The sequence below is a fragment of the Fomitiporia mediterranea genome (assembly GCF_000271605.1).
Source record: "Fomitiporia mediterranea MF3/22 unplaced genomic scaffold FOMMEscaffold_6, whole genome shotgun sequence".
Taxonomy (NCBI): Eukaryota; Fungi; Basidiomycota; class Agaricomycetes; order Hymenochaetales; family Hymenochaetaceae; genus Fomitiporia; species Fomitiporia mediterranea.
In genome coordinates, this window is record NW_006760391.1 from 871,628 (window position 1) to 897,885 (window position 26,258).

Genomic DNA, 26,258 nt, shown 5'->3' on the forward strand with positions numbered 1-26,258 from the left:
CCATCAATTTGGCCCAGTTGAAGTTCATCACACGTCATTGACGTCTCACAAGCAAGCCAAGGATGTTGTTGAGAAGTATCTGCCATGCACAGGCATTCAAAACGACTCTCTTATGAAAGAGCACAATCACTACTATTTGCATATTGCAACACAATACAGAGTAAATGAACAAACAGCAGATTAACTAACATAACTTTTAAAAGCAAGGCAGAATCAAAGAAAAGGATGCTCTAAGTGCAGATAAGAATACAGTAGTACAGATGTGTTGTGAGTATGATTCAGCTAGAGACAAACCAATAGAGAAGGAAAGAGACGAGTGAAAGCAACAGAACAAAAGCAAACAAGGGACGCTCGGTGATCGCAGTCTCAGAGACCCTCAGGCCGCATTCGCTTCTGAGAATCGCTCGCTACCGAATCACCATCTGAGCTTTCCGCAAACGACTGCTTTTACTGAATCGATTCTACTGGCGAAAGCATGGTACTGTCACAAGAAGACCGTTGAATGTATGGTCCTTACAGCTGAGATGGTTACTGCTGTTTCATCCCAGTCCAGCGCATTTCTTCGCCTTTTAGGTGCTGGGGATCCATGCCTAGATTTGCAATCGTTGTCATTGACAGTGGGCTTGGATCCCACGGGTTCCATTGTAGATGATCTCCCAGTCCGTGGGGCTGGCATCGTATATGGCGACGACTGTGAGGTTGATCTGGGACCACCAGAGGCTAAGTCTGTTGGACCGGAGTGAGCCAGACCTGGCACTGAGCTCGAGGTGACCAATGCATTTATTGCAGCTTGCTTTAGAAGAGAATTCCGATCGGACATCGTGCATATCGGCTGCTGATGTTCCGGGTCCTCGGACAGTTCGCGGCTCTCTTCCTCCTCTCGTCGTCCCTTCCTCTCGTCCAATTTCCTCTTCTTCCTCTCTACTTCTTCTGCAACCTCTTTAGCCTTGCTCTCCTTGCTCTTCTTGCTCTTCTTAAGATTGGCCTCTCGCTCCTCTTGCAGCTCGCGAATGGACATGTGCTTCCTGAACTTCATACGATTTGCCTCCTTCATCGCCTTTTTCTCGACCATTGCTTTGTCCTTTGCGTCTGGGGTGCATGTCGGCGGAAGTGACGGTTCGCCCAGAGTGGCAAGAGTCCCGTCGATGATATCATAGATTGTGTTGAATACATCGCATGGTTCACGTTGTGAGTTGGGAATATTCATCCAAAACGATATAGGAACAGATATGCCAATTCGTCTGCATTCATCCTGGAAGACTATGTTTTCCTTGACAGCTTCTACGTCAAAGGAGTGTTTCGGGCGTGAGCCGACGTTAACCATCACATTGCGCAGGTCAATAACGCAATCTTTGATGGGCTCAAAGTACGGCGCAAACTGTCTCACTACTTTTTTGATGAACCAGCTCCTATTCTCAACCGTTGCCGCTTTGCGTAGTTGGATGAAGTCGCTGCTTCGATTCTCCATACCTGCCCCAGTCCATTTAGCAACTTCAGACTTATTGAAGTCGAATGTTCGGCAATCACGCTCGGTGTTGTTAGGGCCTTCCTGAGACGTGCAAATCCAACACAGAACATAGAATATCGACTCAAGGTCATGATAATACGCATGAGGAACACCATTCGATGACTCTTCCTCTAACATCTCAAGAGCCATGAACGGCAATGTGCCCTGTAAACAGGCACGTTTAGTGTCGAGAAAGTAGGCTATATGTTGTCATAAGGCTTACTGTGCGAGCACCCTCGGCCAATGTTTGAGTTGGATTCTCCAAATCCAAAGCGTAGTCAAAATCAATAAGGTAGGCACGCATTCGCGAAGTTGGATCTTTTGGATCGGTCTTTGCAAGGATGATGTTACGCAGACTAATGTCTCGATGCAACACCTTCTTCTCAAGTAGATCCTCAACACCTGAAGACGGCAGATAGCAATTAGCAAGTGAAGCGAACCCATAAGGGATATAGAACTCACATTTGACAACATCTTTGATTGCGAGCAGCAATTCTTTAAGGTTCGCAAAACCTTCAAGCGGTCCACCACATGGTTGCAACATAATCCGCCAATGAGTCCGAGTCGCGAACTCTGACCATTTCGCCTTTGTCTTCGAAAGAACGTCATTCATCAATGCCTTTCGATTCTCTGACGTCGTGTCATTCACCAATACATCGTCCTCATTCGGTACCTGCACGATCTCGTAGTCTACCATCTTTACTATCCCTTCAACATCCTTCACTTTCTCGAGAATCTCGTGTTCGAGCTGACTCCGTGAGTCGTCCACCCATGCATCCTTGATCACAGCCGGCTCACCAAGGTAAACAGTTTCGAAACATGCGGTACCGCGCCCTCGTACGGACTTCTCAACATACAGCGGGTCCTCAGCACACATGCACTCCTCTCCCTGGATCTTTACTACGATCCATCCTTCCTTATCCCTGAAGATTGTTGGATCGTATCCCAATCGGACTTCGTCCACGAACAGCATCCCACACACGACTCGAACCACTCGTTCAACATTCTCGTTCATATCAAATGCCTCCGAGACCAGATAACCACTCCGATCGAAGATAAAAAATGTCATGATATCTCCACACACCGTCGCTCCCATCACGAAACGACGGTTCACCTGGGATGCAAAAACCATCTTGACACAATGTACCAGGTACCGATACGCATCCTTCTGAGCTTCCTTCGATCTCGATCGCCTAACCTCGAGAAGAGTCTTGATATCACTCCACATCGCATCAGGTGCATCGACAGCCCATCGTTCAAGCACGACCAGGCCTGGCTTGCAGTTGCAGTCGACACCAGCATCGGCCGGGAAGGAATGGCGGAAGCGTGCTGAAAAAACACGGGAATCAAATGCGAGTCCATCGATGCCATGTATCTCTCGAATATTGTTCCCGATATCATTGAGGAAATTCGCGATGTCTTCCTCAACTGACGGCACAGAGGATCGCTTCTTTTCTTTGTGTACCGTTTTCTTCACGTTCCATTCACTCGTGGGATGTTGCACTTGGTGAACTATCTGCTCGGGCTGGTCAGAATGTCTACGAGCTTCTTCCTGGTCCGACTGCTTCGCCTGTTCACATTCGCGCCCTCCATCTGGCTGTTCTTGCTCAGGACGCACAAGCCGCTTAACCTGATGTTTCTCTTGCTTATGTCCTTCCTCTTCTTCCTTCTGTGCCTTCTGTAACCGATCATTAAGTGGAGCTCGTTTCGACGTCTGCCATGGTACCCATCGTTTATCCTGCCGCGAGTAACAAGACGATTTCTCTTTCAGATACGCTACCATCTCCTTCATTATCGTGGTCGAATCCTCCTCCTCTCTTGTGTCGGTTCTGTGAACCCATCTTTTCAGACCACGATGAAGTGCCTTGTCCGATAGTGTCTCTTCGAGGAGACTCGGCACTTCAGTGACGACTCCCGAGTGCACATATTTTGCTAATGCTGCTGCCTTGGGCTTAGTTGGGATTGATTCTGGGCTAGGAACGGTCCCAGATGTCCCGAAACCGTTATTACTGCGCGACATAGCGGATAAAACAAGCCGTCAGCGACGAGTTAGACTGGAAGACGCGCAGAGGTGGATGATAATAAAGGGGGGGAAACGTACCAGCCACGACGGCAAAATGAGCTATTTAGTTAGGAAAATCTTCTCAGGCCACATATCGAGTCACAGCGAGATCAGATACTCAGTCGGATAGGGATCGGGTCCGATGAGATGATAGTGGCTTCGGGTGAAGGTCGTTAGAGTCGCGTCTCGAAATTGTGCAGTAATTATGGTCACATGACCGCGAAACCAAATGATTAGCTCATTCTGCCCTAGGGACTGGCGCGGATAGAGCTTACCGCGGTTTCGCACTGCGGATGATAATTTCCCACGGATACCATACCGCGGATGAAATTCTCACGGTTACCGCGGTTACTGCAGATCCGCAAAATACTACGAAGCTAACTTTGAAAGGTAGCAAGTTCTCACAATGACTTGTATGTAATTAGTGTAAAGCATCACATTTGTGACTAAAGTCACATCATCAAACACATTTAGTAACCCTTTTCTTTTTAACCGTGCTAAGCGTCCAACCGCGGTTTCTGCGGTTACCGTGGGAATTTCATCCGCGGATGGCTCTATCCGCGGTACGGATTGCGGATTTCTGCGGCGGTAACCGTGCCAGTCCCTATTCTGCCCTTGCTAGATACTTCACTTTTGCACGTTGCAGAAAGGCTGAGAGCTTGAGAAAGCAGCTGTGGCACAGCTGTATCCGTATGCACGGATGCGTCGGATAATTTTGCTTCTTGCCATTCAACGAATCGATAGCCATGATATACGTGCACGTTCATACATTGTCGCTCGACTCAAAGTCTCTAACTGTCATTTTGCCTGACGGACAGACTATATGCAATGAAAAGATGATTTCAATCAGAATGAATTTGAAGCAAAGGTCTACGCTTCCACTCGGTGTATTTATACCAAACCTTCTACATCGTGATGCCATATGCCTATTCGCTACCGTCAGAAAGGAGCTTTGAGTGAACATGAGTTCCGCCCACAGGCCGGAATCATTCGCAGCGAGCAAAGGAAGATGTTGGTTAATTCAAAGTGTATGAAGCTACTATTCTGGCTGTCCATGACATTCCGGAACACTTGTGAGTTACATGTAGGTATCTAAAGAAACCTCTCCAGATGAGGTTGTAATACGCACGTACAGTCTTGTGGGAACGATACAAAGTGTGGGCCCACTGTGACTCGGTATTGTAATAACTGACTTCATATTCACTTTAGAATGAGGAATCGGAAGAAAGTCTCGTAGAAATAAGCAACATTACACGATTTGTGATTCGGAGGCCGTCTCATCCTTTTGCGGACGAGCTCACACAATCCATCACACGAAACAAAGCCAGAGATCAAGTTGAGAAGTATTTGCGACATTATAGACCTTCAGAATAATTCTTTTATGAGAGCGCACGAGCGCTGGTATCTAATACAATTACATGATGCAGAATATAACAGGCAAGCAACAAATAAAATGATATAACTACTAAAAGCAATGCAAAAGTGAAGAAAACGCAGATTCAACTGTAGGTAGGAGTATAATGATGCAATTGTGTATGAAGATCCATCCCAAAAGTAAAACAGGTAAACAAAAGGATGTAAACCAAAGTGTCACAACAAAACCAAAAAAATAAAAATAAAAAATACAGTAGCAGCCCAGCGACACTCGACAGCAGTAGCCTCAGAGTTTCTCAAGCCGCATTCGTTTCTGAGAATCGTTCGTAACCGAATCGTCATCCAAACTTTCAGCCGATGACCGCTTGGACCGAGTCGATTCAACCGACGAAGGCATAGAACTGTCACCAAAAGGGTGTTGGGTGTATGGTCCTTTTGGCTGAGGTAACTGCTGTTGTTTCTCCTCCTCCTTGCGCATCCGGGCCCTATGCCGGGATTTCTCATCGTCATCATCGAAAGGGCGCTTAGATCCGATAGATTCCATTGAAGATGGCGGGTCAATCCGCGAGGCTGGGTTCGGAGACGACAACGATGGCGATGACGGGACTGACCTGGAACTGGTACCAGACACCGAGTCCGAAGGACCCGAGTGAGTCAGACCTGGTACTGAGCTTGAGGTGTTCCGTGCATTCAATTGATTCATTGCAGCTTGCTTCCGAAGAGAATAGCGACCAGACGTCGCACGTGCCCACGACTGATATGCCGGATCGTCCCTCTCCTCTTTCTTTTCCTCCTCCTCCTCTTTCTCGTCCATCTGCCTCTTCTTCCTCTTCACCTCTTCTGCCTCCTCTGTGGCCTCGCTCTCCTTGACCCTTAGATTGGCTTCCGTCTCTTCTTGCATCTCACGGATCGACATGTACTTCCTGAACTTCATCTGCTTGGCTTCCTTCCTCGCCTCCTCCTCTGCCTTCGCTTTGGCCTTTGCTTCTGGAGTGCAAGCTGGCGGCAGTGGTGGCTCGACCAGAGTGTCAAGAGTCCCTTCGATGATTTTGTAGATTGTATCGAATACATCGCAGGGTTCTCGTAAGGAGCTAGGAATAAACATTAACATGTCTGGAGAGATAGGCGTGCCGGCTTGTTTGCATGAGTCCACGGTAGCAATGTGTTTATTGGTTCTTTCCACGGCACGGGGGTCTTTCGGCTTCGAGCTTACGTTAACCATCACATCGCGCAAGTTGATAACGCAATCCTTGATGGGCTCGAAGTACGGCGCAAATTGAGTTACCACTTTTTCGATAAACTCGTTTCCGATCTTGACCGCCTCTGCCTTGCACCTTCGGATGTCGTCGAGTTTCGGATTCTCCATACCCGCTCCAGTCCATTTCGCAACTTCAGATTTGCTGAAGTCGAACGTTCGGGGATCACGCTCGGTGTTATTAGGGCCCTCCTGAAACGTGCAAATCCAACACAGAGTATAGAATATCGACTCAAGATCATGATAATATGCATGGGGAACATCATTCGATGTCCCATCCGTTAACATTTCAAGTGCCATGAACGGCAATGTACCCTGTAAGGTGCATGGTTGACACTGAGGAAAAGAGAGATAAAGGAAATGAGTGAGGCTCACCGTTCGAGCGCCCTTAGCAACGCCTTGCTCCTGATCCTTCAGAACTAACGCGTAGTCGAAGTCAATAAGATAAGCGCGTATCCGAGATTTTGGATCTTTAGGATCCGCCTTCGCAAGAATGATGTTCCGCATACTAATGTCTCGGTGTAGAACACCCTTCTTCAGAATATCCTGGACGCCTATACATATTGGCTGACAGTCAGCAACAAAAGAAAAACCAAGAGGAGATGAACAACCCACACTTGACGACATCCTTGATTGCAACTAGCAATTCTCGCAGATTCGCAAATCCTTCGAGCGGCCCACCACACGGCTGTAAGATAATCCGGCGATGCGTCCGAGTCTCAACCAAGTCGAACCCAGTCCACTTCGCATCTGTTTTCCAATGATCGTGCTCAATCAGCGTCTTTCTATTGCTGGATGTCGTGTCATTCTGCCACTCGTCATCATCATTCGGTACCTGCACAATCTCATGGTCCACCACCTTCACCACGCCCTCAACATCCTTCACAATCTCAAGAATGTCGTGCTCAAGACGACTCCGGGAGTCGTCCACCCACGCATCCTTGATCACAGCTGGTTCCCCAAGATAAAGAGTTTCGAAACATCCAGTCCCGCGTCCCCGTACGGACTTCTCAACATACAGCGGGTCCTCAGCACATGTGTACTTCACGCCCTTGAACTTCACCACAATCCGTCCATCCTTGTCCCTGGAGATAGTTGGATCATATCCTAATCTGATCTCGTCCACGAACAGCATCCCACACACGACTCGTACCACTTGTTCAACGTTCTCGTTCATATCGAACGTCTCCGAGACCAGACAACCGCTACGATCAAAGATGTAGAATGTCATGATATTTTCGCAAACCGTCGCTCCCATCACAAAACGACGGTCTACCTGGGCGGCAAAGACCATCCTGACACAATTCAGTAATTCTCGATATGCATCCTTTTGGGCTGCCTCTGAACCCAAGCGCTTGATCTCGAGAAGAGCCTTAATATCGCGCCACATCGCATCAGGTGCATCGGCAGCCCAGCGTTCAAGTACGACCAAGTCCGGCTTGCGAATGCAGTCGACGGCAGCATCAGCAGGGGAGCAATGGCGGAAGCGTGCTGAGAAAACACGGTCATCAAACGCGAGTCTGTCGATGTTATGCATTTCTCGAATATTGTCCCCGATAGCATTGAGGAAATTCGCGGTGTTTTCCTCATCCGACAGTTCAGATAGTCGCTTGTCATCCTCGCGAGCCGTTTTCTTCACGTTCGTTTCGCTCGCGGATGGGTGTTCTTGTTTAGGATGCATAGGCTGCTCAGCCTGCGGTTTCTCTTGCGTTTGTTCTTCCTCTTCTTTCTTCTGTAGCTTCTTTGATTGCTCTTCAAGCAGTGCTCGTTTTGTCGCCCGCCATGGGACCCATTGTTTCTCGGGCCGTGAATAGCTCCCTATCTTCCCCAATATCGATTTCTCCTTCAAATATGAGACCATATTCGACACTTTCGTTGTAAAACTTTTCGCCTTTTCGGAGCCGGCTCCGTAGACCCATCTCCCCAGTCCGCGGCCAAGCACCTTGTCCGATAACTTCTCTTCCACAAGATTTGGTACGTCTATGATGTACCCCGAGAGCACTTCACCAAGGAGTGTCTTGCCCATTTTTGCGTGAGTCTGCTTTTCTCCTGTAATGTGTGCACTAAGTGACTCGCAATTGACGACCTTGGGAGAGCAGCTTTCTCGAGTGTCGCCTGTATGCCTATCATCGAGATGGTGTCAGAACGATAGACAGGTAAAGAGAGTTGCAATATGCCTACCTCCTTGGTGGTGTTTTTGGTGCCTTGTGTTTCCTATCAAGATCAGCCTGTGTAGGCGGTTGAGACTTGGAGTCGTATCCTGGCTGATTTGCGGCATTGTTGTTGTCGGACATAGTAGATAATACAAGTCGTCAGCGATGAGTTTAACTGCAAGACGCGTAGAGGTGGATAATAGTAAAGGGAAAATACGTACCAGCCACGACACAAAAATGCACTATTTATTAGGGGGAAATCTCTCGAGCCACGAAGCGAGTCACAGAGAGATTGGTTAGTTGGATAAGAGTCGAGGCCGAAGAGATGAGATGATAGTGGCTCAGGTAGAAGGCAGTTCAGTAGAGTCGCGTCTCGAACGTGCTTAGGACCTTTGATTTTCTGCACCCAGACCCTGAATCCCACGGCCCATTTAGGGATGACCCTGAATGGCCACTTACATAATACCTATGTGGCAGTTCTCAGACTAAGAAGTTAGGAGGGGGGGCTCTGCCCACCCAATTAGGTTTGGGCTAAGTTGGGTTGTTAGGTTTAGGTGTTAGGTTGGGATTTGGTTAGGATTAGGGGAGGGGAACATATATTTTCATTAGAAAAGGACTTTATTTTGACTTAGTGAAATTCAAGTCAAATTGTAAGTGGCCAATTCAAGCTAACCAAATTAGGGCCGTGGAGCTCAGGGTCTGGGTGCAGAAAAGACGCGACTCGCACTTAGCAGTAATCACGGTCACATGGCCACATTAGCTCATCCTCGGGTATAGCCGGATACTTCACTCACTCGTCACTGCACACCAATTGTGGCACAGCATATCCCGCAGTGGAACAGCATATAAGGATGTATCGGAGTGCTTTGCTCCTTACCCTTCACCACAGCGGCAGTCATGGTATGCATGCACAACAGTAGAATTTCGCTCTGTTCTAACTGTGTTCTTTGCTAGGCTGACTATATGCAACACAAAAACGATTACAATCAGAGTGCATCCAATGCAAAGGGCGAGGCCAACACCATCAACCCGCCTTCATACGATTATGTTACTGGAGGTACGTGTCGAACATAAATGTGTGGAGAACCCTCATTAACGCGTGCGTTAGGCTCAAGCAAAAACCAGCCTACAGGCCCAGGTTATCCTAGGCAGGGTCCTTACATGCCTGCTCCAAGTAATGCACAGTGCTACCAGCCGCCAGCATCAGGCGGATTCGTGAGTGCACCGCTCCCGTCTGACCATCCTGAGTATGTCTGTATGCAAGAAGGTCGCCACATCCGTTCAACCCACTTTGGATGTCTTGGTGTTCTTGCTGCAATTATCTGGTTCCCGATTGGAATTGCTTGCTGTTTGCTGGACCGCCGTGTTGTATGCAAACGTTGTGGAAGAATACTTGACGATGGCTTCTCTTGCTGAGGGGTGGAGGATTCTTTGGGGCTCATATTTTAGGGGCTTGGTTAATATTGTCACGTTTGTTTTCGCATTTCTTATCTCGCTTATAATACACGTATCCTTGGTTATCTCGAATATTCCTGCATGTCCAGAAGCTGAGTGAAATGGCTAGGATTCGTCTCATTAAGAATACGGCTATGTGAAGCAATTCTATAAAGACGCATATCTGAGACACGTCTTGCCCTGGCTCCTTACAGTGTATATATGTTAACAAGTCCACGACCTTCAGTAAATTAATAGACAACCAATGAAGCTAAAAGTCATGAAAAGCCCGTCATGCAAATTGAGTAAGATCATTGGCAATTTCGTTGGATTTGCAGTACAGTTATCGAACCTTATTGTGAAACTGGGAACAACTAGAAGCCGAAAAACAAGACAAAGAAATTTCTAAGTCATAGGGCACATGCAAGCAAATAGTAAATTCAGTTAACAAAGCAGATAACACATGCAATACTCACCCGGGTAATCAGATATTTATAATGAAAACTTGGGGAACAATTTGAATGGTGAAAGTATAAATCCGCTACCTTCACAATGGTTCTGACGCCAATGCACTTGGCGACATAAGTGCTTGCAAGACAATTGATGAGAAAATGAATCACTGCAGCTGCATGGGGTACATAGGGCTCTGTTGATTGACCCAAATTTCAAAGAACGCACGACTTCTGGCCATCACCAAATCGAACACGAAAATGTATTGGAATTTACTGCTAAGACATATATTTTTTACATGTTGTGGATCCTTATATTCGCTTATAAAATCTACATGTAAATATATTGCCTTGTCAGACTCTGCACGTTTTGGTGATGTGAGCCTCACGAGCCCAAAGCGCAGAGAATATTATGTTAGCTTTACATTCAGTATACAATTATTCCAACAACAACACTGAAATATCCTATCTAAAAATAAGAACCAGCTCCGGCATAGGAAGGAGACTTTGATCCAATAGATGTTTGATCCGGCGAGGTTTGGTCCCGCTCTACAGTACTGGCATTCTCGGAACTAAGTTCTAGTAATTCTGCCTGGTGTCGTACGTACTCGACAGACCGGGGTCCGAATGCCGAGACTGGGGGCACGAAGGGCTTCGATGCCACGGCCGCCCTACCAGCTGGGATGAGTGACTGTAACTCTGAGGTAGGTGGAACGGGTTGGAAGTGCAGCGAATCATTCATTTTCTTGTAGTGTTTCCAGAATACTACAACACTGTCCAGTTCGTCTGTGACACGGTCCTTCATTCGCCCACGGATTTCGCGCTTGTCTTTGTCGAGGCTAACACCACCGAGTTTTCGTCGGCCGTCACGGAGTTCTTCCAGCTCAGTCTTCGCCCAACCCAGGAATGCTACTGCTACACCTCCACGGGAAGCACCACCGTTTTCACCCGCGTCAACTCCCAGCCATTTGTGTGCAAGTGCGCTACAGAGTGATGCTGCATCAGCTAGATAATGGCGCAATCCTGGTGCCACCTCGTCACCCTCGCGGCCCGGAGTCTTGGCAAGCGCACGAGCAGAGGCGTATAAGGTAGAGCATTCAAGGAAGAGCTTGGCAATGAGCGAGGGAGACGGGTGCGACTTCGGAAGGGGTGGACCTGGTGAGAGCGTGCTATCGAATGCGGACTTTGAGAGGAGCTTCCTGATTGCGAGTTGCTGTGCGTCGGCCAAAGACATCCTAATTTCCGAGTATTAACCTCTAGTAACGTAGGCCTATGAGAAGAAGAAAAAAGTAACTAACTTTGCCAGGGCGTTAGTAACCTGTTGGGTGGCATCGGGTGGTCTATTCTGAAGCGACGATTCATCCTTATCCCATTCAGGAAGCACCGTCTCGCTCAGATATTTGAAGACTCCATTCGCTCGACATAGGAGTGTCACCGCAAAGTTAAGTTTCTCATCCTTTGTTTTCCGCTCCATCTCAGATATGGTTCGTTCAAACTCGTAATTCCCAAGAGAAGTAACAGTTGAACGTGCAAGGTTGGATAGCACAAATGCGTATGTTAATAAGGTGAACGCGAGATCGGCATGTAAGGAAGGCACGGATTGACGAGGGGAGGAGTTGAACAAATTCGCTGAGAGAGTCGATCTCCAGCTGAATACTACGATATTATGTCAAGCTCAGAAGGTCTATAATCTATGCAGTCTCACCAGGCTCAGATGACAGGACAATCTCTTCTGCATCGAAGCAGGCTTTGATGCCGTACAAATGAGGCAGATATTCATCAACGACCTAGTTATATCTGTCAGGAATTATGCTGCGAACGGAAGGTAAGTCGCACTTTTACGAGTCGGAGGAAGTCCTTCTCTCCTTCAGCACGTTTGCTTTCCTTCAAAGCAGCGCGAAGGTTGGCCCGAGCCTGAGTTGCATCGGAAATATTCATGGCATAGGACGCCGTTTTATCAACACAGAAATCGCTGAAAGATATAGCACCGGTAGTCGGTAATTCATATAAGTAGGTCGTCATGGCTCAGTGTTCAGAAGCACAACGCGGAGGCTCATATAGCAATAATATATTTCTGCGATCGTGGGAAAGAATTCGTCATAAATAGGCTGGATGGACTCATGCCCGCCGCGTTTCCTCTCTTTTGTCTGCCACTCGCACAAAGAACCAAATCCGTCCGTACAATGAACATCCACTGGTGAAGTATTCCAGTAGCCTTCGACTGTAAGATTTTCTTTAGACTGCATAATGAAAGGAAGCCTAACATGGATAGCATAGCTTACACTTAGAATATCTCGTTTCATCTCTCTAATCAGTCATCATGGAAAAGCCTCCAAGTTTCTCGAATTTTACTTTCAACACGATCAAGAAAAACTCGCTATTGAGCCGCTTGTCTGCTCCTTTTCGTCAGGTTCAGATACCTATTGTAGACAGCGGGCAGGGCGACGGAGACAATTCAAGCGTTGAAATGGACGTTGACTCTGATTCTAACGATGAGCAAACTGCCTTGACGGATACCAGTAATCAGCCAAATTTACTGGCAAGGTTAAGCGATAGTGCTGCTGCAAGTGCTGGCTCGTCAATGCGATCTTCCAACCAGCACGAAACCACTTCTGCACATCCTTCTAATCCCGCCCAACTGACAAACCTGTCGCAGGTGGCATCTAATGTATCGGACCAGACCAAACGCAGTGGAAGTCCAAAACCATTGGACTTAGCTGAGCTTCAAAATGGTGCTCCCATGACAGCTGGCATATTAGACAACCATCCGGCTATTTCTGGTGCCAACACGAGCATTATCGCGGATAATAACACATCTACATGCACTCCCCCGCTCTTCAATCTAGGCTCGTTGGCAACGCCAGTATCTACTGGCTTGCCAACACCGCCTCCTTCAGGTTCTGCAATGACACGTAGCGATACTGAGTTACCAACCCATGTAACGACTACGCCTGCACGTGCTACAGCAAGCACGTCTTCGTTTCCTTCATTCGTTCACACACCTCTGACCCAACTACTTCAAGAGGAACTTGCAGCGTGGAGCGAGGTCTGGGTTGCCAAACGGAACCAAGCAGGAGAATCTCGTGTAGACCTTCCAAGTGCTCCCTTCCCTCGAGATAAGCATCCAAAACCCTCTCAACCGGATCCTTTCGTTTCTGCTCGTTCCCCTGCAATTTCTGCTGTCCCTCCGGAGGCTCGCACTGGAGACGAGAATCCGATTCCGATCGTCGGGCAATCTGCGAAGTTGCATTCTACGGCAACTCCTGTGTCCGAATTCGTCGAGAACACGTGCCCGGAACATTCTGGAAAGCTGAATGCAGAAACGGATGCAGAATCAAGTGATAAACTATCTGGAAGTTCACGGATTGACGCGAACAGTATTTCTTCGAAGAATGCATCTAATACTGATGCTGCTCCACTATTCTCTCCGAAGCGTTCTCCTGTACTAGGTACACCGAGACTGGTGGCTGACCAGGCCTCAACTACGTGTACACAGGATCGGTCTACTCCAAGCAGCAAGGTCACCGCTGTTGAATCTTCGCGGGAGAGGCCATTAGATGACAAAACGATGCAAGGTTCAGCCAGACCTTCTGGCTCGTACCCAGCTTCTCCACGGGAGGACGAGTTGAAGGCTTTGTTGAAATCGAGGAGGGCGCCCTCAGACATGAGCTTGAGTACCATCGGACAGAATGAGGAGTGTACCTTGCATACAAGCAGGTCTATGCATTCGACGCCCGACCCTCGGGACGTAAATAATCGGGATAGTCAGCAGAGTGCTCCTCCTCCCGACCGATCGACACGTCCTACCTCATCGAAGGTCCCTCAACGTTCACCAGAACTGTCAACTGAAAACGTCCCTGCTCTCGCGAGAGCTCCGGTTCCTGTCGACAACAGTCGTGTCCCTGAGTCTGTTTCGCCGCACTTCGAGAATGGGCATTCTACGAAGCGCAAGGTCTCGGCATCGCAACCGCTTGAAAGGGACCTTGTCCAGAAGGGCAAAAAGCAAAGGACTGTAGCTAACGAACTGCCTGAAGACGTGCCGGATAGCAGTAATGAGCGTATGTCCCAGCCGGTAGTTGGCTCCGAGAACGCCACTACACACCCCTCGAACGTAGCTTTCAAGGCCGCTCCTACTCTTCCTCCGAAACCGACATTCCTTTCCTCGGGCCACAAAACATCTACAAGCACGACGGATGCTACACGAAGTTCGCTTAAACGCATACGATCACCCATAGTCAAAATGGAGGATGGTGGTGTGGACAGTAAACTTGGAGCATCTAGTTCTCGTCCTATGAAGAGAGTCAAAGTGGAAGAGGCGACTAATGATGTCAAAGTGAAGAAGGAGGAGGAGGAAGATGTCAAGATTCCCGAATTGACTGCCGCTGCTGCTCAAACGACTCATCGAGGCTCGTCGCATATTCCAACGAATATTGTTCCGAAGATTGAGGAAGAAGTGAGATCGATAGAAGGTACATCGTTTGCAACAGCAACGCAAACACTGGGCGAATCGTCTCGTCTACCAATCGGTCAAGGGCAATCTGAGAATACTTTGGCTTCGCGTATTACATCCGCACAAGCGAATTCTGGCACACTTGAAGAGCAAACATCGAGTACGACGTCTGATAGTGATAGTATAGGCGCGAGAGCAGGTACAGGGTCTCCAATGCAAAACCAGGAATCCAGATCGACCTCCCAGGATTCAGTCTCTCAACACGAAAGCCTTGGGCAACGGCCAGAGCTATTGGAGTGTATCACTCTGCAGACGCGAGCTATCTCTTTACACCCTCACGGCACAGAGGCTACTGTTTTTGAACCTCCGACGTCAGACGGTAATTCGTGTGATGTACCTGACAGCGAGCACACTCCAGTTGTTTCCCAGCAAGATCGTCCCATGCCACCCTCTAATAGTGCAACTCTAGCTTCCCGTCTAGCAATCTTTGGTAATCTCTCTCCTGGACAGTCCAGTTCTGGCCAACGTACGCCGCAATCTGGCAGCGAGGGGAGGATGGCTGATGGGGACGTACTACGTCGTGGACGCTCTCAAGGTCGCCAACAGATAATGGACCACTGGTCTCCATCTCGGCCATACTCGCCGGATAGACCAAGGGCTCCTCACGTTGCAGACACGTACCGTCCTAATCAATCGATATCGCCAATACTTTCCCCTCGTACCGCTTTTGATAATAGGCGTTATCGCGACAGGGAAAGAACTCCACCTCGGTACTCCTGGAGAAATCGTCAAAGGAGCTCTTCACGTGGACGGCCACCCCCTTCGTTTCGTTATTCTAGGTCTAGGAGTCCCTCGCCTCGTCGTGGTAGACCGGTCTATTCGCGGTTCCAAAGCCCTCCTAGATCACGAAGGTGGGATTCGCGAAGCCGGTCTCCACCACCTAGACGTCCCTCTCCACGTCGAGAAAGATACTTCGACTCACAATCACGTCCGTCACGTTGGGATACAAAGGTTCCCTCTGTCGCTAATTCTCATGGCGTGCATGCTTTGAACGGTGGACCATATGTTCGTGAGGGGACAACACGTCCTAGTCGTGATGACGCTGCTTTCGTTGTCTCGCCTAATACTGCTAATGGTGGTCGACGTCAGATCGCTGAGCAGAGCAATGTACGACGTATAGATGACGGGAGTTGGCCTAGTATGGACGAACGCAGACAACTAGCGAACGATAGTAGAGCTGATGCATATCGCTCGGATAGAGGAGTCACATCCATCGAACAACCCTCCTTCCCAATGCTTCCAGCACATGAGACACAGACGAGCGCAAGGCCGCTTCGGGAACGAGCTGATAGTTCACATATTGCTATCCAACGCCTGCCAGATGAAGATTCGGTACCTTACCAGCACACGGAAAGTTCGCAACCCTCCCACTCGGCCGGTCAACCGCACATGACGGGTGGGACGGGTTCTTCTCGTGGACTATACGTTGCTGCTGGCGCGACTGGAACATTCGACCCTTCGGCGCCTCCAGTCAATGCTAGTAGCTCTTCTTCCTTACACGCTGCAGCATCTGATCAATCAGGCCTTTTGGGGAGGACAGTACTAGCATCAGACGTTCAGTCAAATACTGACAGTCAGAAACCCTATCCTCTTATTCAACGATACCGTTATGTAGAACCTGCCGAACCCGTTGCACCTGCCAATAACATAGGTCCTGGATCCACGAGTGAGAGCGTCAAACAAGACGAACCTTCCCACTTGCGGAGCAACGGGGAGCCCGCTGCACTCGCCAACGACACAGGTCCTGGACGTACGAATGGGAGCATCGGACGAGACAAACCTCCCCATATGCAGGGCAAGGCGGGGTCCGCTGCATCAGCCAACAATGCAAACCCTAGACCTACGAGTGAGACCATCAGGCGAGACGAACCTCCACACATCCAGAAAAAGGCGCAACCGAAACAGCAAGAGAACAACTCTACCGATCATCCTGCAAACAACACAGATTCTGGACCTACGACTGGGAGCATCAAACGAGACGAACCTCCCCACATGCAGAGCAAGGCACTATCGAAGCAGCAAGGGAGGAATAATACCGTCGACCGTCCATTGCGAAGAAGTCCTCATTCAAAACCCGCAAGTTTCCCAAATGATCATCCAATTCCTCCGGGTCTGTCAACAATCAAAGTGCCAGAGCGTGTCGCTCCTGATCTTCCCGCCATGCCACCACGGAAAATAGAAAGCCGTCAAATTCCTTCTTCAACAGCACCCAATGTCCTTCCAATTCGTGTTTCTGACCCAATTGCTCTACTGTCGGGGCGCCAGGAAAATGCACCGTCTGCTCCTCATGCCGAAAGTCAAACTTCGAGTAGTCAAGCCCGCGAACGACTCGATGACAACCCCAAGAAGCATGAAAGCTCAACTTCTCGCAATTTGGCTGATCGAATTAGCGACGAATCAAGCAAACCCAGAACCCCTCAGAAACGGCGTGACTATGAACCACCTCGACCGGCTGATTCGACTGAGTCTCGCAATATTGATCTTGCTTCTCGCATTGAAGGTCCTGCAGAGATTAGGCAACCTAAACCTCTAGCAAGTCGAATGACAGACAATTCTGCTGAGCCTACCCTCGTGTCTCGCCTTCAGGACTTCTCTCTCAACTCACTTCCACGTAGGCCACCATCACCCTGCCGTTTGCCTGCTAATAGTGGGAAAGGACGTGGCATTTCGCGTCCTTCTCCACCACGAACCATATCTTCTCCCATACTTCTTGGTCGTATGCAGTCTCCTGAGCGTGAGGTGGATCAGCAACGCGAGCCGCGACATGCTGGGCGAGGCGGAGCAGCTCGCGGTCGAGGTCGGGGTCGAGGTCAAGGGAGCGCACAAAACTCTCCAGGCGGGGCTCGACATCCAAAGTCATCAAGCAAGCCCTCCTTGGAAGAACGGTTCTCGTAAATTCCAGGTAAGCGCAGTCCAGTAACTTCAGCTGTTATTGGTTCTTGAGTCAATGATTGTGGTAGCGAGTTCTACTTCACGGTTTCCACCAGCAAATGAGTCCCGTTTATTCAACTATCGATTGTGCATTATTCTGTTCTGTTTCTTCCACTTTATGCTTCTCGTTCTCTAATCTTATTTTGAGCGAGGACGAGTCAGTGCCCCATATCCTAATCGAGTTCCTGAGTTCCAGACTTTTCTTCTGTCGCTGAAGCGCTTTCATCGTTCAAACAATTCCTTGTCCCACTAAATGGCAGACAGTGTACATAATTCAATTCTACTTCGGAGCTTCGTACTTTCACTTTAGGTTGTGGAATTGTAGTAGGTAATCCTACTAGGTATAATGCATACACAATCGAGAGAAAATGGTCCAAAAACGAAGGAAGACTAAGGCCAACAAGCTCAGAAAGAAGTTGATAAGAGTGTCTAGCTTGCTCCGCAAATCGAGAGCTCCCTCATCTCTTGCAGAACACCTTCCACTTGTGCATCTAGTTGGCCAGCGGCGTAGTCGTCTCGTACGTTATCAGCGAAATACCTAGTGAAAAAATAAAACGGACAATTAGCACAAGAGATCCCAAGAAACCAGCAAAGAGAGAAATGAAATACCGTTGAACACCACCAAGTTTCTCATACCCCTCTTCAGCGAATTTGGCCTGCATGCGAATCATCGCTTCGAAGCTTGGGTCGAAGAACGGGACGCGTAGTTCGAGGAGTTGGGGTAGTTCTTCGATGAGCTGATTGTTCATGTATTCGAAGACTTCTTGTGCGGCGTCGTGTTCTTGTTGGGCCTGAGCACACGTAAATTCAATTGATTTTGATAATGGACAGTAGTAAGGAGAGAGGGAGGAGTGAGATTACCTTTGGGAGTTTGGTGGCATCCTCGCCTGGCTTTTCGATCGTTTTGCGCAGTTTGCTTCGTGCAGAGTCGTAATCCAGTAGCTACGACACATCATAAGTCTATCCAATGCCAAGTAAAATCATGCTCAAAGCTGAGACCCACCTTCTTGTTCCTCTTCGTGATCTGCTCATTAATAACCGGGAAATACGCATTCATCTTCCCCAGAGGCTCCATAATCGTCGTACGATATGGTGCGTCCTACAAACAGCCAGCACATCTCACAATCAGCATTCGATCCGAGACTCCATCGCGCATGCAACAGATTGCATAGCATGACAAAGGACGAGAAGAGGACAAGGGGGAGGAAGGGAGGAAGACGTACAAGTTCCCTCCCGATAACGTCATCCAGCTCAACGACAGACTGTTTGTACGCGTGCGCAGCCATGGCGCCGTCCGAGGTCCGGTCCGCGGCGGAGTAGAACGTGGAGATGTGGTCTGCGATGCGTGTTTGTGCTGCTGTCATCGCTGTAAAACACGAAACTTGTTAGTCCTATCCTTTTCTGTCTTGCGTAGATTGAATGTAGGAAGAGGAGAGAAGGGAGAACGTACCACGCATAGCATCCAAATACGCCTTACTCTCCTTCTGCAGCGCTTGACACTCTTTCTCGAACCTATTCGCCACCATCACAAAACGCACGTCAGTACCGCAAGGTCCATAGCCACAACGAAAGGAAGGAAAGGATTGACGTACGTCTTATACTTGGTATGTTCATCCTGAAACTCCGTATCCACAGTCCTCTCGATCTGTCCTGTCTTTTGCATCAACTACTCCACCATTCACATTCAGATTCGCAACCATAACACATAATAGTAAGATGGTTAAGTCCCAAATCAAGGTATGTAAAGCAAGTAACAACACACCGTCGTCCCCGTCCGATTAATCGTCTTCTTAAACCTATACAGCCACCCCAACCACCAAAGAATCAGATCACACAGATCTCCTCGTCCAAGGGGTCCGTACGTACCCAGACCAGCTCATCTTGCCACAAAGTCCAAAATCCGCGAGAAATAGAAAGTAGTGGAGGTCGACAGAGTTTGTAATGCTCAGCTCACTACACTTGCACAGCACAGCTGAGGCCGCTAGTGTTCCGCACCCCGTGACCTCAGCGCCCATTCCAAATTTAGCTGTACCCTTTTACGTAAAATTCATAATTTCTGTTCTGTTTGATTCTGTATACAAAAAGATATGCATACATCGTCTACTGAGTACTTATTTCGTTCTTGTTCAAAGTAAGAGAGACATATCGAAGAAGATATTGGGGAGACGGAGATGGGAAGAGGGAGGAAAGAGCTAAGGAAACAATTTGTTAAAAGTAAAAGCAAGTAGATCTGCTACTTAAGACAAAGTATGGCATAAAGCACCGGGTGTAAGTAAAAAGACGAAGAAAGAAAGAAAATCAAATCAAGATCAGTAAAAAGAAACGGAAAGACCGTAAATGTTAGGTGTGATCCACAAAGGCACAAAGCACTTGCACGCAAGTCAGTGAGAAAGAAGAAGAGAGGAAAAAGATAAAGGCGAAAACCAAAACTTAGAAGAGAATATCAATACCGAAGATACACGCATATAAAACAGAAAGAATATAAAACAAAAAAACCGCTGGCGATATATTCTTATAACCCAACAAGATTAAACCCCATAATAGCCAACGCACCAAGCCACGCCATCTCAACCGCCGCACGTCCAAGCGGGCTCAGCGGAGCATCAGAATCAGGGTCCGGATTCGTTCGCGGCAGGCACAACCCAAGTTTCTCAACTCCCTCAGGTACAACCTCCACACCCCTCTCCCTACTAGCGCAAAACGCAATCATCAACGCTAAGTCATCCACTTGGAACCGTATCTGCGGGATCGCAGCAATACCCTCGGACATAGGTCCCGAAATCGCTAACCCAGTCGTCGGTATACGAATCCCTGAACCGAGGACGTCTTTGTATGATACGAGTCGAGCAAGGATGTTGAACGAGCTCAACGCGACGGTGTTCTTGCTTGCACCTTTTCCAGTAACAAGCGTTGCGTCTGAGGCGTGCGAAGACGCAGAAGCAGTCTGCGTGCGTGCACGCTTTTTGTCTCCCGAATTGTCTTTGCTCTCCTTGCTCAACTCGTTCGGGACGTAATAAACCAGTAAATACTGGCGTTCGTGCAGTGGAATATCGAGGCCGTCCTTACCAAGCGGGAAGTCCATAAGTTCCGGGTCATCGGGGTCAGTCTCGCCAGGCCACATGGGTAAGAGCATATACAGTGAATCATCCGGAATTTGGTCAAAGACGTTATCGCTGGTGTGCTTGCCCTTCTTATTCTGGCGGTTTCGACTCGGCTTGAAAGATGGAAGCAAGCCAACATCACGGAACGAATCATTCAAGTTCTTGATCACACGCTCCTGCTCTTCTTGCTTCGAACGAGCTGCCATCGTCAACCACGGCGGTGTGTAGTGTCCCTCCAGCACTGCGACACTTGTACCCGCAGCCTGAGGACTCTGTTTGGACAAGCTCTTCAACGGCGGTGGATGGAAGAGCTTGCGTAGACCCTTGAACTTCGAAGGCTGTGAATCATGTTCCGACCCTGTATCATAGTTCGCAGCGTGGGAGCGCAGATACTCAATAAATGGTGCATCAAGAGTCGCAAATGCCTCTGCATGGGATGTTCGAACAGGCTCCTCGTCCAACGAACCAATTGACCCTCGAGCTTGAGTTGGTAGCTTCGCAACCTGCCGAATTAGATTCGGCTCCTTTCGTACTTGTCGTGTTGAAGAGCCGATAGATGACTGGTCCCAATTAGAAATCGAAGAACTGAACTGCTGAGAGCTGTCTGAAACCACCGACGCCGTTTCGGCCAGTGAAGAAACAGGTCGATTGAACGAAGCCGTATCCGTATCCATATCTACCGGCCGATGTGGATGCTCGACATACGGCCGCTGCATAACTGTTCGCGAGTGAGGAGTATCCGCATCACTTGAGCCTCGATCTCTGTCAGGCGATGGCGCTGTATAATTACCACCACTCGTGTGACTATGGCTCGAGCTTGGAGGCAGATCAACCGGCGAGACCGCGACGTCCTTTCCTTTGCCTTTACGGTCGACTGTATTCCTAGTCTCAGTCCCGCTGTCCATATCAGTTTTCAACCTCAACTTGTTCGTGGTCCGTTGTTCTCCGGCAGGCGCGCCAAAGGACGTTTTCGAATTCCAGGAAGACGGTTCCGTCGTGCTGGCTGAGTGAGAAAGGCCGCTCACGCTTACGCTTGTCGTGCTCGTAGCAGCGCTAGCAACTGTCGATCCAGAGGCAGTCTGCTCCCGTTCCCGCTCGCGATCCCGCCTCGAGCTGGAGGCCGTACTCGGAACCGAGTCATCAAGAAGACCATGCGTGCTAAGCTTGGCTGTTGTTCGAGTGCTAGTAAACTGTTCTTGTACCTTCTTCGGTGCGAGAAGAATACTCGAGCTTGTCTTCAAGTGTCGGGTGGGAAGTACGAATCCGCGGAAGATCGAAAATGCCTGCGCACGTGAATGCTTGTGAATAAATGTCTGCGGGCCGCCAGTTGCACTCCCTTTGGAATATGGATCTGGTAGATGTTTAATCTGAAGACGAGCTTGTGGGGGTCTAGATGGGTCGACTGGGGTCACAGTTGTAGTCAATAAATTGTACCTATATGCGATACCTCTCCAACTCACCATTTTTGCTTTGAATCTTCTCGACTCTATATCTTCCTACCCAGAGACATCTCCATATTTCTTGGCCTGGTTTCATACTATGATGAAGATCTGGCTCCCGATGCTCCCGAGCGAATGTCCATTCACGCTTCCGCTCATCATAAGAGAAATCGTGTTTCTTTACAAATCTACACCAGGAAGAGAAAAAATTGGCTGAAGAAATAAATCGTGACTTTCAATAGGGACGCACCGTAAAAACGTATCATCATTGACGGTCGCCGTACTCTGACGCCGTCCCAGAGCATGACTGATTCCCCAGCCAGCTGCCCAACTCAGATCGCGTGCAGCAACAACGCTACTCCCAACACTCAACCGTCCACTCCATGAATCGCTTCCGCGAGTATCTAACCCGGCTCCTGATCCACCAGTCACCGAAAGAATATAGTTAAGATCCAGACCCTGATAGGGCTCGTCGTTAGTACTGCCAGGCTCGGCACCGCGATTCAATGCAGCACCGCTTTCTGCCTGTGCATCCAGGTGTGCCTGCGCAATGGCCTGTGCCATAGCAACGCCCCGCATATCTGGCTCACTAGATGGCTCGCGTCCCGCAGTGTCCGAACCGGAACCCCCGGAGGTTGCAGAGGGGACTCGTGAAGCTTTCCGCTGAAGGTGTAATGCAGCTCGTTGAAGGTCATCATCAACACTACGAGATGGCCTACGCAATTGCGCTTGAGCACGGGCATGTGCGTCGAAAGTTGCGTCTTCAAGATGTGGATGTTGAGAAGGGGCATAGGCGTGACTTGATCGAGAAGAGGAGTAAGAGGCCGGGTACGGGATGTCCATTGGGAGTGACCCTCGTCGCTCAGAAGTATCGACCCATGTTCGTGCTGAGTCCTTCCGAGCCGCGCCACTCCCGTCCTCGTCTTCGTCCATAGCTTCACCCTCACCCTCACCTTCCGTATGTCGGATGATTCGGTCATCAGCTTCTCCGTACGCGGAGCCAACGTCACTGTTTAAGTGTACGCTGGAGTGGTCACTCATCCCGTGATACATGCCTCTTCTCCGTCTGTCAGCAGTGTCATCAATGGACATTAGGTCCACGTCAGTATCTAACTCCGCCTCGCCATCCGTCGGCGACGCTGGCGATATTGGTAGCGGACCATGTCTTCCGTGTTCTCGGTCCCCTCTTCCTTCCGAAGTGGTCCTTCTATTCTCGACGTCAGTTGAAATCGCAGAGCCGGACCAATACTGCTGCTGCTGAACGTCGTTGCTCGGCAGTGAAGGTCTCCGCGTGCCATCATCAATGGCACGCATTTTTGATCGAGTGTTTGTTCGTCTCCTATCTTCCTCATCTTCCGATTGACTCGACCATCCGTTAGCGGCGGACTGCTCTTCATGCGACTTCGGTATATGCGTATATGCGTGCGCGACGGAGGGGCGGGGAGTCTTGTCGAGAGGCGAAATGCCCTCGGTATCATCCGAAGGAGGGGGCGCATGTGACGAGGACGCAGCTCCGGATGCTGCGGTCTGTTGCGCCGAAGACTGCGGATCGCCAAAGGTGAACGTACTCAAGCGACTGTAAATGTCAGAATCTTCCTCATGCGTGATCGCCAGCTCATATGGGGAGACCGGATTCGCGGGTGGCAGGGACGGCAACGGCGGCGGCGGCTCGTGAGAAGGCTGGAGTGAAGGTAACGATGTGCGGCGCTGCTGTCCTGGTGCATGTCGTCGACTTGGATTGCGTTGGGTGTATGGCGTTGGACGAGTTTTGTTTGTCAATGTAATGCTATGTGGAGGCCTGGATTGAGCTATGTGACATATAAAGACAGAAAAAGTCGGAAATAGACATACGACGATTTTCTTCCGGACTGATATGCGTCCTCGTCTGGACTGTCCATGTCTTTATTGGAAGCAGAGGAGAACTGGTGGTCGAGGGGTGCGAGTGGAGAGCGTCGAGGGCCGCTTGGGGGAGTCGCAGAGTAGACGGCCTGGGATACGATGGGAATGATCTGAGAGGCACTCGACCTGCGGCGATGGTCTATTTCGCCTGCAGCGAGGGCGGATTTGTTGTCGACGACGGAATACGAAGAGGTGCGAGAGAAAGCAGGCGGATGGGATGAGAGGAGGAGGTCAGAGTCCATCACCATATGTCGGTCACACTTGCTCGGGGGCATGAGGCTGTCGAAAGCGACGATGCGGGAAGACGCGTGGGCGGCGTCCAGGGGCGTGCTGGCTGCGGCGACGTCGCGGGCGATGGCGACGCCGACAGCGTCAAGACTTGGTTGCCGTCGTCGAGTGACTGGTCAGAGTGCAAGAGACGGATGGACAAGGGACGAGGAGAGGAGAGACGGGTGAGCTAGAAAGTATATTCATTGTATATTGCTCCTGCCTTATTTGGTGTCCCTTGTTTTATGTAACGCCTTCCATCGAATGCTCCTTAATTTCCTGCATGCCGCTTTCGCATTTAGCGTGACATATTCTGTCAACGTCTAACCTTGATTACACCCTATCCCACGTTTTCACATTCATTTGCGTCTCTACTCTCTCATATAATTCCGTCTCTCTCGCGTGGCACTGGCAAGGCAATCTACCCACCTCTCCGGTCGTCAGAATTCCTCCATGCCACGTCTTGCCCACGCGGCATTCTTACAAGACGTCATCTGCTCGCAACACTGCCCTACCTTGTCTCCGTCTGGCAATCCCATCCTGCCATGTTGTGTTAGCATGTCCTCCCATCATCACAGTCAAACCGAATATCGGCCTTCATCGGCTGAGCAATCTACCCTACCACTCACATCCAATATCTGGGCGCCATCTCGCGGCTTGTCCAAGCCGTCTCCTGCTCGTGACCAGTCGTGATCCACTCCAAGACTGTTCGAATACTTCCTAGTCTCCTTCTATTTCCGGCCAATCGTCGATTTTCCCGAATCTACCCTTTGCTTCACTACGATCCTGACTGAAGAAATTTTCTCCCGTAGAATCGCACTCGGACTCGGATTCGGGTTCGTCGGTCCCCGGTCTGAACAGTCGACACCCCAAAACCTTCGCTGTACATGAAAATGCTGTAAGACGAATTCTCGCCGTCCTGGCTAAGTGAATACGCATATACTTGCTTCTTAGAGCCTAATCGCATCTTCAAAATAGTGCGGCGCAGCGAATCTGATTCTGATAACCTGATCCGACTCGGTAACTCTCTCATCCTCCGATCGCAAAATGACTATCTACCCTACGACTTACGCATTTACTCAACAAGAGTAATCACCGTCATCCCGCCAGAATGTCAAGGAATAAGGCTCCACGCATCCGTTTTGACAGTAAAACACGAAAAAAAACACAAACCGATCCTTGCATAGTTCAAATAATCAAACCCTGATCACACTCGCACTTTACGCTTACTTGTTCTCGAAATATCTACTTCGTCACCCCGGAACAAGTGCTTTACAAAACAACTTTACAGTTTACCCGGCAGAAACTATTGCATATAGGCTTTACCTGCAGCCTGTCAAGAAATTACAGCTTCACGCATTGTTCCGACACACACCTAAACACAAATACAAACACAAACACAAACACGAAACGGAAACGCGACGGAAAAACAAAGACTGAACCGCCTCCCCTCTCTTTTTCACTCCACTCCGATCGATGCGCAACATAATCTACTCTACACACAGCACAGCCCGCACATTCCAACTCCCTTCCGCCATCCGCATCCGTACCACCACTAGCACCAACCTTAGTCACAAACTCATTGTGGAATTCGATTAACGGAATATGGAATTATCCCCGTCTGGACATTGACGCGATTGGTGATCACTGATCAATAGATTCAAATAAAACAGTAATGGTGCGGCGACCGCGAGATGGTCACTGGTAAGTTGTCAATCATCAATGTTGACTTTGCTGTGCAGTTACTGCAATGTATATTTGAAAAAATGCAGACGCAACATTGTAATCGACCTCAGTGTTCGGCTGTTCGGTCGTTCGGTGATTGACTGAAACTTTGATCTTTTGGGTGATGATCGACTCATCACTCGAGATATTAT

The 26,258-nt window shown here is 49.2% G+C and overlaps 6 protein-coding genes across 6 annotated transcripts; 1 reads left to right on the plus strand and 5 right to left on the minus strand.

Moving 5' to 3' along the window:
• Positions 1–311: 311 nt before the first annotated feature.
• On the minus strand, positions 312–3,527 carry FOMMEDRAFT_167854 (uncharacterized protein; the record flags this gene model as incomplete). Its single annotated transcript, XM_007266315.1, has 4 exons — positions 312–444; positions 518–1,672; positions 1,731–1,909; positions 1,970–3,527. 4 exons carry the CDS (start codon positions 3,525–3,527, stop codon positions 367–369), a joined length of 2,970 nt encoding a protein of 989 aa, XP_007266377.1. The 3' UTR covers positions 312–366.
• A 1,480-nt stretch (positions 3,528–5,007) lies between these two features.
• On the minus strand, positions 5,008–8,321 carry FOMMEDRAFT_19950 (uncharacterized protein). The gene has a single exon (XM_007266316.1). The coding sequence runs from the start codon at positions 8,222–8,224 to the stop codon at positions 6,773–6,775; it is 1,452 nt and encodes a 483-aa protein (XP_007266378.1). The 5' UTR covers positions 8,225–8,321; the 3' UTR covers positions 5,008–6,772.
• Positions 8,322–9,314: 993 nt separating this feature from the next.
• FOMMEDRAFT_155997 (uncharacterized protein) lies at positions 9,315–9,767 on the plus strand (the record flags this gene model as incomplete). Its single annotated transcript, XM_007266317.1, has 2 exons — positions 9,315–9,408; positions 9,460–9,767. The coding sequence occupies 2 exons, from the start codon at positions 9,315–9,317 to the stop codon at positions 9,765–9,767; spliced, it is 402 nt and encodes a 133-aa protein (XP_007266379.1).
• Positions 9,768–10,703: 936 nt separating this feature from the next.
• On the minus strand, positions 10,704–12,256 carry FOMMEDRAFT_107601 (uncharacterized protein; the record flags this gene model as incomplete). The annotated part of the gene is made up of 4 exons (XM_007266318.1): positions 10,704–11,469; positions 11,533–11,890; positions 11,940–12,021; positions 12,077–12,256. The coding sequence occupies 4 exons, from the start codon at positions 12,254–12,256 to the stop codon at positions 10,704–10,706; spliced, it is 1,386 nt and encodes a 461-aa protein (XP_007266380.1).
• A 127-nt stretch (positions 12,257–12,383) lies between these two features.
• On the minus strand, positions 12,384–19,613 carry FOMMEDRAFT_122666 (BAR-domain-containing protein). The gene is made up of 10 exons (XM_007266319.1): positions 19,542–19,613; positions 19,438–19,471; positions 19,268–19,341; positions 19,126–19,187; positions 18,899–19,041; positions 18,679–18,774; positions 18,537–18,617; positions 18,285–18,466; positions 12,512–18,213; positions 12,384–12,457 (listed from the first exon to the last, which is right to left on the minus strand). The coding sequence occupies exons 1-9, from the start codon at positions 19,553–19,555 to the stop codon at positions 18,105–18,107; spliced, it is 795 nt and encodes a 264-aa protein (XP_007266381.1). The 5' UTR covers positions 19,556–19,613; the 3' UTR covers positions 12,384–12,457; positions 12,512–18,104.
• A 223-nt stretch (positions 19,614–19,836) lies between these two features.
• Positions 19,837–24,532, minus strand: FOMMEDRAFT_140581 (uncharacterized protein). Its single transcript, XM_007266320.1, has 4 exons — positions 24,067–24,532; positions 22,466–24,001; positions 22,237–22,403; positions 19,837–22,178 (listed from the first exon to the last, which is right to left on the minus strand). The coding sequence occupies exons 1-4, from the start codon at positions 24,387–24,389 to the stop codon at positions 20,188–20,190; spliced, it is 4,017 nt and encodes a 1,338-aa protein (XP_007266382.1). The 5' UTR covers positions 24,390–24,532; the 3' UTR covers positions 19,837–20,187.
• Positions 24,533–26,258: the final 1,726 nt, after the last annotated feature.

What these genes read in the sequence shown, in the direction of transcription:
- FOMMEDRAFT_19950 (XM_007266316.1), bottom strand. Translation starts at nt 8,224, where the DNA reads ATGGGCAAGACACTCCTTGGTGAAGTGCTCTCGGGGTACATCATAGAC.
- FOMMEDRAFT_122666 (XM_007266319.1), bottom strand. An exon ending in ACGTTATCGGGAGGGAACTT is followed by an intron (nt 18,775 to 18,898) that starts GTACGTCTTCCT and finishes GGCTGTTTGTAG; the next exon opens with GACGCACCATATCGTACGAC. An exon ending in TCACGAAGAGGAACAAGAAG is followed by an intron (nt 18,618 to 18,678) that starts GTGGGTCTCAGC and finishes GATGTGTCGTAG; the next exon opens with CTACTGGATTACGACTCTGC.
- FOMMEDRAFT_140581 (XM_007266320.1), bottom strand. Translation starts at nt 24,389, where the DNA reads ATGCCCCCGAGCAAGTGTGACCGACATATGGTGATGGACTCTGACCTC. An exon ending in CAGTCCGGAAGAAAATCGTC is followed by an intron (nt 24,002 to 24,066) that starts GTATGTCTATTT and finishes GCCTCCACATAG; the next exon opens with CATTACATTGACAAACAAAA. An exon ending in GAAGATTCAAAGCAAAAATG is followed by an intron (nt 22,179 to 22,236) that starts GTGAGTTGGAGA and finishes CTGTGACCCCAG; the next exon opens with TCGACCCATCTAGACCCCCA.